Source organism: Mus caroli, unplaced genomic scaffold, assembly GCF_978045245.1.
Source record: "Mus caroli unplaced genomic scaffold, Mus_caroli_1 scaffold_11, whole genome shotgun sequence".
In the NCBI taxonomy this organism is placed as follows: Eukaryota; Metazoa; Chordata; class Mammalia; order Rodentia; family Muridae; genus Mus; species Mus caroli.
The window spans coordinates 35,578,956-35,590,676 of NW_028227266.1; the positions used below are offsets into that span (position 1 = coordinate 35,578,956).

General features: G+C 38.3%; 1 protein-coding gene across 1 annotated transcript; it reads left to right on the forward strand.

Moving 5' to 3' along the window:
* The first annotated feature begins 10,443 nt into the window (after window positions 1-10,443).
* Window positions 10,444-11,394, forward strand: LOC110287888 (olfactory receptor 8C8-like). Its single transcript, XM_021154388.2, has one exon. It carries the CDS (start codon window positions 10,444-10,446, stop codon window positions 11,392-11,394), a length of 951 nt encoding a protein of 316 aa, XP_021010047.1.
* The last annotated feature ends 327 nt before the right edge of the window (window positions 11,395-11,721 follow it).

The following is an 11,721-nucleotide window of genomic DNA, read 5'->3' on the forward strand; positions in this document are numbered from 1 at the left end:
TTTGCAGATAAAGTTTTTTGGTTTTTTGTTTTGTTTTGTTTTTTTACCATCTTTATTATCCAACATAAAACATAGAACATTCATTCATACAGACTGGACACGAACATACATGAATTGCACACGAGAACAGATTGGTGCACCAGACATTAAACAAGACACAAAATGGGGGCAGAGTACTCCTGCTATTTGGGACAATTTCCTCCCTCATGATGCAGTTTTTATAACTGCGGCAATCTGCTTGATTATTAATTTCCTTTTAATAAACCCTTTCCTTTCTCACACCTAACAATGTAGCTTTTGCGAGCCACAGCCTACCACCTGTGCCTAGCTCCTCTTAAGCTTCACTGCTGAACCTAAGTGAACCAGCGCTCAGGCTTAACGCTGTCTCAGCTTAGCCCATACCTTCTCCGGTATGAATTTCCTTTATCCTTTAATTATTCCATGGAGCTCCAAACCAGCAGTGTCTCTTCCAAAAATTCTTTGCCGTTTCTCAGTCCCGCGTTGGTTCGCCAAATGTTGTGTCCGGCCAGCAGATCACAGCCTGGGTTCCAGCCTGGAAAGGCATTTTGGAAACCTGGAAGGGAAGAGGGGCTAGGCGGCGAGAGAAGGGAATGAAGCTAAGACAACATTCTGATCAAAGCTCAATTTTACTATTTCCAGACACTCAGTTATAAAGGAAGGGGGAGGGAACCCGATTTCCCGCCAAACAATCTCAGGGTCCAGTAGCAGGACGAACACATGTGTGCCTCCAAGCAACAAAGGGGCAGGGTCCAGCAGTAGGCGTGGCAGGACGAATAAGCAGGTAGCTCCACCCTTGAGCAAGCAGGTTCAAGCAGGTGGGGGAAGGGAGACCACAATTAAAGAAACTTTAGTAAAGCTCCAAGCACACATTGCACCTCACACAATAATAGTGGGAGACTTCAACACACCACTTTCACCAATGGACAGATCACGGAAACAGAAACTGAAAGGGGACACAGTGCAACTAACCGAAGTTATGAAACAAATGTATCTAACAGATATCTACAGAACATTTTATCCTAAAACAAAAGGATGTACCTTCTTCTCAGCACCTCATAGTACCTTCTCCAAAACTGGCCACATAATTGGTCACAAAACAAGCCTCAACATATACAAAAATATTGAAATTGTTCCTTGCATCCTATCAGATCACCATGGACCAAGGCTGATCTTCAATAATAAAATGAATAATAGAAAGCCAACATTCACATGGAGACTGAACAAAACCCTTCTCACTGATACCTTGGTCAAGTAAGGAATAAAGAAAGAAATCAAGGACTTTTTAGAGTTTAATGAAAATGAAGCCACAACATACCCAAACTTATGGGATACAATGAAAGCATTTCTAAGAGGAAAACTCATAGTTCTGAGTGCCTCCAAAAAGAAACTAGAGAGAGCACACATTAGCACTTTGACAACACACCTAAAAACTCTAGAACAATAGGAAGCAAATTCATCCAAGAGGAGTAGACAGCAGGAAATAATCAAACTCAGGGGCAAAATAAACCAAGTGGACACAAGAAGAAATATTCAAAGAATCAACCAATCTGGTTCTTTGAGAAAATCAACAAAATAGATAAACCCTTAGCCAGACTCACTGTAGGGCACCGGGACAGCATCCTAATTAACAAAATCAGAAATGAAAAGGGAGACATAACAACAGATCCTGAAGAAATCCAAAACACCATCAACTCCTTCTACCAAAGGCTATACTCCACAAAACTGGAAAACCTGGATGAAATAGACAAGTTTCTAGACAGATACTAGGTACCAAAGTTAAATCAAGATCAGGTTAATAATCTAAACAGTGCTATATCCCCTAAAGAAATAGAAGCAGTCATTAATCGTCTCCCAACCAAAAAAAGCCCAGGACCATATGAGTTTAGTGCAGAGTTCTATGAGACTTTCAAAGAAGATCTAATCCCAGTTCTTCACAAACTATTCCACAAAGTAGAAACAGAAGTTACTGTACCCAACTCATTCTATGAAGCCACAATAACTCTGATACCAAACCACAAAAAGACCCAAAAAAGATAGAGAACTTCACACCAATTTCCCTTATGAATATCGATGCAAAGATCTTCAATAAAGTTCTCGCTAATCGAATCCAAGAACACATCAAAACAATCATCCATCCTGACCAAGTAGGTTTTATCCCAGGGATGCAGGGATGGTTCAATATATGGAAATCTATCAATGTAATCCAGTATATAAACAAACTCAAAGACAAAAACCACATGATCTTCTCGTTAGACCCAGAGAAAACATTTGACAAAATCCAGTATCCATTCATGATAAAAGTCCTGGAAAGATCAGGAATTCAAGGCCCATACATAAACATGATAAAAGCAATCTACAGCAAACCAGTAGCCAACATCAAAGTAAATGGTGAGAAGCTGGAAGCCATCCCACTAAAATCAGGGACTAGACAAGGCTGTCCACTCTCTCCCTAACTATTAAACATTGTACTTGAAGTCCTAGCAAGAGCAATTCGACAACAAAAGGAGATAAAGGGGATACAAATTGGAAAGGAAGAAGTCAAAATATCACTTTTTGCAGATGATATGATAGTATATATAAATGACCCAAAAAAAGTCCACCAGAGAACACCTAAGCCTGATAAACATCTTCAATGAAGAAGCTGGATATAAAATTAACTCAATCAAGGCAATGGCTTTTCTGTACACAAAGGATAAACAGGTTGAGAAAGAAAGTAGGGAAACCACACCCTTCTCAATAGTCACAAATAATATAAAATACCTTGGAGTGACTCTAACTAAGGAAGTGAAAGATCTGTATGATAAGAACTTCAAGTCTCTGAAGAAAGAAATTAAAGAAGATCTCAGAAGATGGAAAGATCTCCCATGCTCATGGATTGGCAGGATCAATATAGTAAAAATGGCTTATCTTGCCAAAAGCAACCTACAGATTCAATGCAATTCCCATCAAAATTCCAACTCAATTCTTCAACGAATTAGGGCAATCTGCAGATTCATATGGAATAACAAAAAACCTAGGATAGCAAAAATTCTTCTCAAGGATAAAGAAAACTCTGGTGGAATCACCATGCCTGACCCAAAGCTATACTACAGAGCTATTGTGATAAAAACTGCATAGTACTGGTATAGCTACAGACAAGTAGACCAATGGAATAGAATTGAAGACCCAGAGATGAACCCACACACCTATGGTCACTTGATCTTTGACAAGGGAGCTAAAACCATCCAGTGGAAAAAGACAGCATTTTCAACAAATGGTGCTGGCACAATTGGCAGTTATCGTGTAGAAAAATGCAAATTGATCCTTTCCTATCTCCTTGTACTAAGGTCAAATCTAAGTGGATTAAGGAACTCCACATAAAACCATAGACACTGAAACTTATAGAGGAGTAATTAGGGAAAAGCTTCGAAGATATGGGTAGAGGGGGGGAAATCCTGAATAGAACAGCAATGGCTTGTGCTGTAAGATCAAGAATCAATAAATGGGACCTCATAAAGGTGCAAAGCTTCTGCAAGGCAAAAGGCACCATCAATAAGACAAATAGGCCACCAACAGATTGGGAAAGGTCCTTTACGAAATCAGATAGGGGACTAATATCCAATATATATAAAGAACTCAAGAAGGTAGACTCCAGAAAATCAAATAACCCCATTAAAAAATGGGGCTCAGAGCTGAATAAAAATTCTCACCTGAGCAATACCGAATGGCACAGAAGCACCTGAAAAAATGTTCAACATCCTTAATCATCAGGGAAATGTAAATCAAAACAACCCTGAGATTCCACCTGACACCAGTCAGAATGGCTAGGGTCAAAAATTCAGGTGACAGCATAATCTGGTGAGGATATGGAGAAAGAGGTACACTCCTCCATTGTTGGTGGGATTGCAAGCTTGTACAAACACTCTGGAAGTCAGTCTGGCAGTTCCTCAGAAAATTGAACTTAGTACTACCGGAGGGTCCTGCAATACCTCTCCTGGGCATATATCGAGAAGATGTTCCAACCGGAAGGAAGGACACATGCCCCACTATGTTCATAGCAGCCTTATTTATAATAGCCAGAAGCTGGAAGAACCCAGATGCCCCTCAAAGAGGAATGGATACAGAAAATGTGGTACATTTACACAATGGAGTACTACTCAGCTATTAAAAAGAATGAGTTTATGAAATTCATAGGCAAATCAATGGACCTGGAGGGCATCATCCTGAGTGAGGTAACCCAATCTCAAAGGAACTCACACAATATGTACTCACTGATAAGTGGATATTAGCCCAGAAACTTATGATAACCAAGATATAAGATACAATTTGCTAAACGCATGAAACTGAAGAAGAACGAAGACCAAAGTGTGGACACTTTGCCCCTTCTTAGAATTGTGAACAAAACACCCATGGAAGGAGTTACAGAGACAAAGTTTGGAGCTGTAACAAAAGGATTGGCCATCTAGAGAATGCGATACTTGGGGATCCATCCCATAATCAGCTTCCAAACGCTGACACCATTGCATACACTAGCAAGTTTTTGCTGAAAGGACCCAGAGAGCGCTGCCTCTTGTGAGACTATGCCAGGGCATAGCAAACACAAAAGTGGATGCTCACAGTGAGCTATTGGATGGACCACAAGGCTCCCAGTGAAGGAGCTAGAGAAAGTACCCAAAGAGCTAAAGGGATCTGCAATCCTAAAGGTGGAACAACAATATGAACTAACCAGTACCAGCCTGGAGCTTGTGTCTCTAGCTGCAGATGAATCAGAAAATGGCCTAGTCGGCCATCAGTGGAAAGAGAGGCCCATTAATCGTGCAAACTTTATATGCCTCAGTACAGGGGAACAACAGGGCCAAGAAGTGGGAGTGGGTGTGTGGGGGAGCATTTGGGAGACTTTTGGGATAGCATTGGAAATGGAAATGAAATAAATACCCAATTAAAAAAAGAAAGAAAATAGAAAATGTAAAAAGATCCTCACTCAAAATACCCAGGAAGTCCAGGACACAATGAGAAGACCAAACCTATGGATAATAGGAGTAGATGAGAATGAAGATTTTCAACTTAAAGGCGAGCAAATATCTTCAACAAAATTAAAGTAGAAAACTTCCCAAACCTAAAGAAAGAGATGCCTATGAACAAACAAGAAGAACAAGAAGCCTACAGAACTCCAAATAGACTGGACCAGAAAAGAAATTTCTCCTGACACATAATAATCAGAACAACAAATGCACTAAATGAAGATAGAATATTAAAAGCAGTAAGGGAGAAAGGTCAAGTAACATAAAAAGGCAGGCCTATTAGAATTACACCCGATATTTCACCAGAGAATATGAAAGCCAGAAGATCCTGGACAGATGTTATACAGACACTAAGAGAACACAAATGCCAGCCCAGGGTATAATACCCAGCCAAAAATTCAATTACCATAGATGGAGAAACCAAAATATTCCACAACAAAACCAAATTCACACATTATCTTTCCACGAATCCAGCTCTTCAAAGGATAATAACAGAAAAAAAAAAATACAAGGACAGAAACAACACCCTAGAAAAAGCAAGAAAGTAATCCTTCAACAAACCTAAAAGAAGATATCCACAAGAACAGACTGCCAACTCTAACAACAAAAATAATAGGAAGCAACAATTATTTTTCCCTAATATATCTTAATATCAATGGATTCATTTCACGAATAAAAAGACATAGACTAACAGACTGGCTACAAAAACAGGAGCCAACATTTTGCTGCTTACAGGAAACCCATCTCAGGAAAAAGACAAACACTACCTCAGAATGAAAGGCTGGAAAACATTTTCCAAGCAAATGGTCTGAAGAAACAAGCTGGAGTACTCATTCTAATATCTAATAAAATTGACTTCCAAACGAAAGTTATCAAAAAAGACAAGGAGGGACACTTCATACTCATCAAAGTTAAAGTCTTCCAATAGGAACCCTCAATTCTGAATATCTATGCTCCAAAGGCAAGGGCAGCCACATTCATTAAAGAAACTTTAGTAAAGCTCAAAGCACACATTGCACTGCACACAATAATAATGGGAGACTTCAACATACCACTTTCATCAATGGACAGATCATGGAAACAGAAACTAAACAGGACACAGTGAAATGAACAGAAGTTATGAAACAAATGGATTTAATAGATATCTACAGAACATTTTATCCTAAAACAAAAGGATATAACTTCTTCTCAGCATCTCATGGTACCGCTCCAAAATTGACCATATAATTGGTCACAAAACAGGCCTCAACAGATACAAAAATATTGAAATTGTCCCATGCATCCTATCAGATCACCATGGACTAAGGATGATCTTCAATAACAACATAAATAATAGAAAGCCAATATTCACGTGGAAACTGAACAACACTCTTTTCAATGATACCTTGGTCAAGTAAGGAATAAAGAAAGAATTTAAAAGTTTTTGAGTTTAATGAAAATGAAGCCACAACATACCCAAACTTATGGGGCACAATGAAAACATTTCTAAGAGGAAACTCATAGCTCTGAGTGCCTCCAGAAAGAAACTAGAGAGAGCACACACTAGCAGCTTGACAACACACCTAAAACTCTAGAAAAAAAGGAAGCAAATTCACTGAATAGGAGTAGACAGCAGGAAATAATCAAACTCAGGGGCAAAATAAATTAAGTGGACACAAGGAGACCTATTCAAAGAATCCACCAAAGAGGACCTGGTTCTTTGAGAAAATCAACAATATAAATAAAGCCTTATCCAGACTCACTAGAGGACACAGGGAAAGCATCCTAATTAACAAAATCAGAAATGAAAAGAGAGACATAACAACAGATCCTGAAGAAATCCAAAACACTATCAGATCCTTCTACAAAAGGCTATACTCAACAAAACTGGAGAACCTGGATGAAATGTACACATTTCTAGACAGATACCAGGTACTAAAGTTAAATCAGGATCAGGTTAATGATCTAAACAGTCCTATATCCCCTAAAGAATTGGAAGCAGTCATTAATAGTCTCCCAACCAAAAAAAGTCCAGGACCAGATGGGTTTAGTGCAGAGTTCTATCAGACCTTCAAAGATCTAATTCCAGTTCTTCACAAACTATTCCACAAAATAGAAGCAGAATGTACTGGTTAGTTCATGTTGTTCCTCCTCCTATAGGGTCGCAGACCCCTTTAACTCCTTGGGTACTTTCTCTAGCTCCTCCATTGGGGGCCCAGTGTTCCATCCAGTAGATGACAATGAGCGTCCACTTCTGTATTTGCCAGGCACTGGCATAGCCTCAAAGAGACAGCTATATCAGGGTCCTTTCAGCAAAATCTTGCTGGCATATGCAATAGTGTCTGCATATGGTGGGTGATTATGGGAAGGATCCCCAGGCAGTGCAGTCTCTGGATGGTCAATCCTTTTGTGTCAGCTCCAAACTTTGTTTCTGTAACTCCTTCCATCTTTTCTAATCTATGTTAACAGATAATTGTGGTAATTTTAATTACTTCTTAAAGTGTCTTTATACTAAATAGATGGTTATGACATGGAGGGAGGGTACAACTTGTTAGCAATTTCAAGTTAGTGTGATTAAATAAGCTGATTGAGATTTCCCCACAATTATGTAATGGGTAAACATATTTTAGATGTTCATGGGAGAACAGACAGTACTTATCTTTTTGCTTTTATGGAAGTCACAGAAATGTAAAGTAAAATAACGGTTACCACAGGAGTGGAGTAAGCTGGGTAGTATAAGAGTGATGCTGACCCTGGGGTAATGTCTCAGGATACATACACAAATTATATAGTCCATGACCACATGATATAATATTCCAAATTTGCTTTAAAATATTTCAACACCCATAAATTATGAAAAATAGATAAGTTGATGAATAGATTAATTTACATGGTTTAGTCACTTTTTCTGACTCACACAACACATCCTTTTTGTGGTTTCCTCTTTCTTTGCACCTTTTAGTTCCTCCCTACGTATCCTTCTGTCTGGATCCTCTCTCTTTATAATGTATATCTGTGTAATGTATCCAGCTGCATATGTTGCAGAGGATTGCCTTGTCATACATCAATAGGAGGAGAGGTCCTTGGTCTTATGAAGGCTTGATCGATGTTCCAGTGTAGTGGAATCGAGGGCGGGGAGGTAGGACTGTGTGAGTAGGTGAAGGAACACCCTCAGAGAAGCAGTGGAAGGGAGGATGTGGCAGCGTGTTTCTGCAAGGGGAGAAACTGGGAAAGGGGATAACATTTGAAATATAAATAAAGAAAATATCCAATAAAAAAAAGAAAAAGGGGAAAAAAAACAACAGAAAATGAATGTAGTACATTTACACCATGCAATGTTGCTCAACTGTTAAAATCAAGGACATAATGAAATTTTCAGGCACATGGATGAGACTAGAAATCATCATCCTGAGCGAAGTAACCCAAATACAGAAAGATAAACATGGTAAGTACTGATACAGAATATCAATGTTACAATCCTCAGAATTAAAGGAGCTAAGTAGCCAAGAGGGCCCATGGTAGCATGCATGAATCTCAATGAGACGGGGAAATGCAATAGACATCAGGGGTGTTTGGAAGGAAAGAACAGAAGGGTTAGGGAGAGGAACAGGAGGGATCAAGTCTAGGAAGAAGAAAGGAGAGAGAACTGGAATCTCTGGGCTAAGCTAGAAACCTAGGATGATGGAAACTCCCAGGAATCTATGATTGTGAACCTAGCTAAGACACCTAGCAATATCAGATATGGAATCTGAAAAGGCTACTGTTGATGTTTTGTCTTTTACTGTCTATTGTAATGCTAAGTGGTGGCCCCCAAGACCCAAGTATGCACTTAGCTCCTGGGACTCTTCCCCCAAGTTAATTCTGATTGGTGAATAAAGATGTCAACAGCTAATATCTGGGCAAAGGAACAGGTGGGATTATGGTTTGATGAGCTTGGGAGAAGAAGGGAGAAGCTGCCATGGAATTGAAGAAGAATGTGTAGGAGAGGAGAAAGGAGACTTGCTATGAATTAGCTGAGCTACAACAACATGGGGGTTTGCCAATTGGAGATAAGAGCAGCCCAGAAGAAACAATGAAATGTAGTAAGTAATAACTTGGTTATGTATAGGGAGATCTATTTTAATAGGGTGGAGGGTAGTCTGTTGCCCAGATATTATGGTTCCTAATGAAGCTTTAACAAATCATGTGCATCATCTTTTTATCAAAACCACAAAGAAACATCTCTTTAATTTTATTTAGTAATTTTAATGTTGTTTTTACAGCATGAACCCCAGCAGATGTTTATAAGTTAGAAGTTTACCATTGGTCTACAGCTCATGCTTCTTTTTTTCTGAGTCTGTTTTATAGGTATACATAAGAATATGCAGCTATAAGTATAAATAATCAAAGGTTATGTGGAGAAGTGTGTATAAACTCAGGGTCATTTGAGAGATTATTTCTATCTTTTCAACTTCTTTTTAGAATTTACTCTTGTACAGTATTAAAAAACTAGTCTAATGTACATTACTGCAATCAAAGATACCCATAGGAAAATTACAAATGGCAGGTGAGCATGTCCCTCGACACTTTTCTAGGAGAGTTGTACAAAGCATAGAGGAGAAAGACAAAGAGGAAAGCTCAGAACTCTGCAAAGGGAACTAGGGATTCCTAGAGGGAAATCATAATCGAGTAAAACTTTTGAATCTTAAAAGATCCATTATTAGTTCTGTAGCACTGAATGCAGGCACAAGCTCACCAATTAAGACTCTCTAGGCACACATTTAGCAGGGAAGTAGTCATAAAGAAGAGAATGACTGTTTGTGATCATAACGATTTTTCTTAGTAATCTTGGCCTCAAAATTGATACTCTCATTTGAGTAAGACAACGTTTGGAGACTTATGTAAGATTGTTATTGTATTTTGTTTATGTGACAATACATTTGTCAAGAAATGCTAATGAAAATTACCTGTGTATTTCTTCTAGGAGTTCATAAACAAATTTGTGATATATCTATAATTTTCTTTATTATGTGATACTTGGTCCTATCAGTACCATACACAGGGAGGCTCTACCTGCTCCAAAACGAAAAAAGACTCCAGGAGAACAAAGGTATGCACAAAATCATATTGACTAGGCTATGTATCTTCAAACCCAAAGTTATGTAAATTATAAATACTGCATAAAAGTTCGTATATATTGCTCTTTTCAGTTTTAATTGGTAGTAAAGCAAAAGAAAGAGACAAAATTACTACAACTAATTCAGATGTTTATTTGCATGTTTTCTGGAATGATATACATATTACAGTTAGTAAAAAGAGGAAATAGAGGTTCCAGAGAAATTAAGGGAATCTTTCTATGACTTCCTATGTGTTCCTTCAAACCAAACTTGTAAAACAGTAATTTTAACTTATCATTCTCGAGTCAAACATAAGTTGTTTGGTAGTGTGACCTTCTATTTTACAGATGTTACACACGAAGCAAATAACTATGGAAAATGACTCTTTTGTGTCTGAATTTATCCTTATGGGACTGACAGACCATCCTGAACTCCAGTTGTCCCTGTTTGTTCTCTTTTTGATGAACTACACAGCCACTGTGATGGGAAACTTGAGCTTAATGATTCTCATTTTCTTGAATTCAAACCTTCACACCCCCATGTACTTTTTCATCTTCAATTTGTCCTTCATTGATTTTTGTTATTCATATGTCTTTACCCCCAAAATGCTAATGAGCTTTTTTTTAGAGAAAAACACCATCTCCTTCAGAGGATGCATGACTCAGCTGTTCTTCTTCTGCTTTTTTGTGAACTCTGAGAGTTATGTGCTGACAGCTATGGCCTATGATCGCTACGTGGCCATCTGTAAGCCTTTACTATACAAGACTATCATGGTACCTAGGATCTGTTGTCTTCTGATGTTTGTTTCATATTTGATAGGGTTTACCAGTGCCATGATCCTCACAGGCTTAATGTTTAGACTCAACTTTTGTAATAACTACATCATCAATCACTACATGTGTGACATCTTCCCTGTCATTCAGATTTCCTGCAGTGATACCTATGTCAATGAGCTTGTTAGTACTGCTGTGGTAGGTACAGGTATCATTTTATGCTGCCTCCTTATCTTAATGTCTTATGCTCTGATCCTTTTCAATATTCTTAATATGTCCTCAGGTAAGGGTTGGTACAAAGCCTTGGGCACCTGTGGGTCCCACATCATAACTGTTAGTCTCTTTTATGGATCTGGGCTCCTTGCTTATGTCAAGCCATCATCTGCTGAGACTGTGGGCCAGGGAAAATTTTTCTCACTGTTTTATACATTTCTCGTGCCCATGCTGAATCCTCTCATATACAGTCTCCAGAACAAAGATGTCAAAGTTGCTGTGAAGAAAACCTTGAAGAGAATCTCAAATTAACTCAACCACTGGTACTTCATAGAACCCTGTCCCCAGTGGGTTGTAGTATCTTTTTCATTACCCATGTTTTATTTTTTCTACTTCTCCTTATATTTCCACAAGGTCAACACAATTTCTGCTACATCATTTTTCTGCTCATTATGAATTGTAAATATGTGTATGCCCATTTTGGGATTTAATATGCTTAGATTTATGCTGGTGTTGTGCTATGTAATCTCACATATGTATTCATTTGCAATTAATTTCTTTCTAACTTTTGGAAACAATATTTATAAGTATTGCCTTATTTGATGGTATTTGACCTATAGATATATTTCATAAGGGAAA

Bases quoted from the DNA above. Each gene is read 5' to 3' on its own strand.
- LOC110287888 (XM_021154388.2), top strand. From the start codon at position 10,444: ATGTTACACACGAAGCAAATAACTATGGAAAATGACTCTTTTGTGTCT.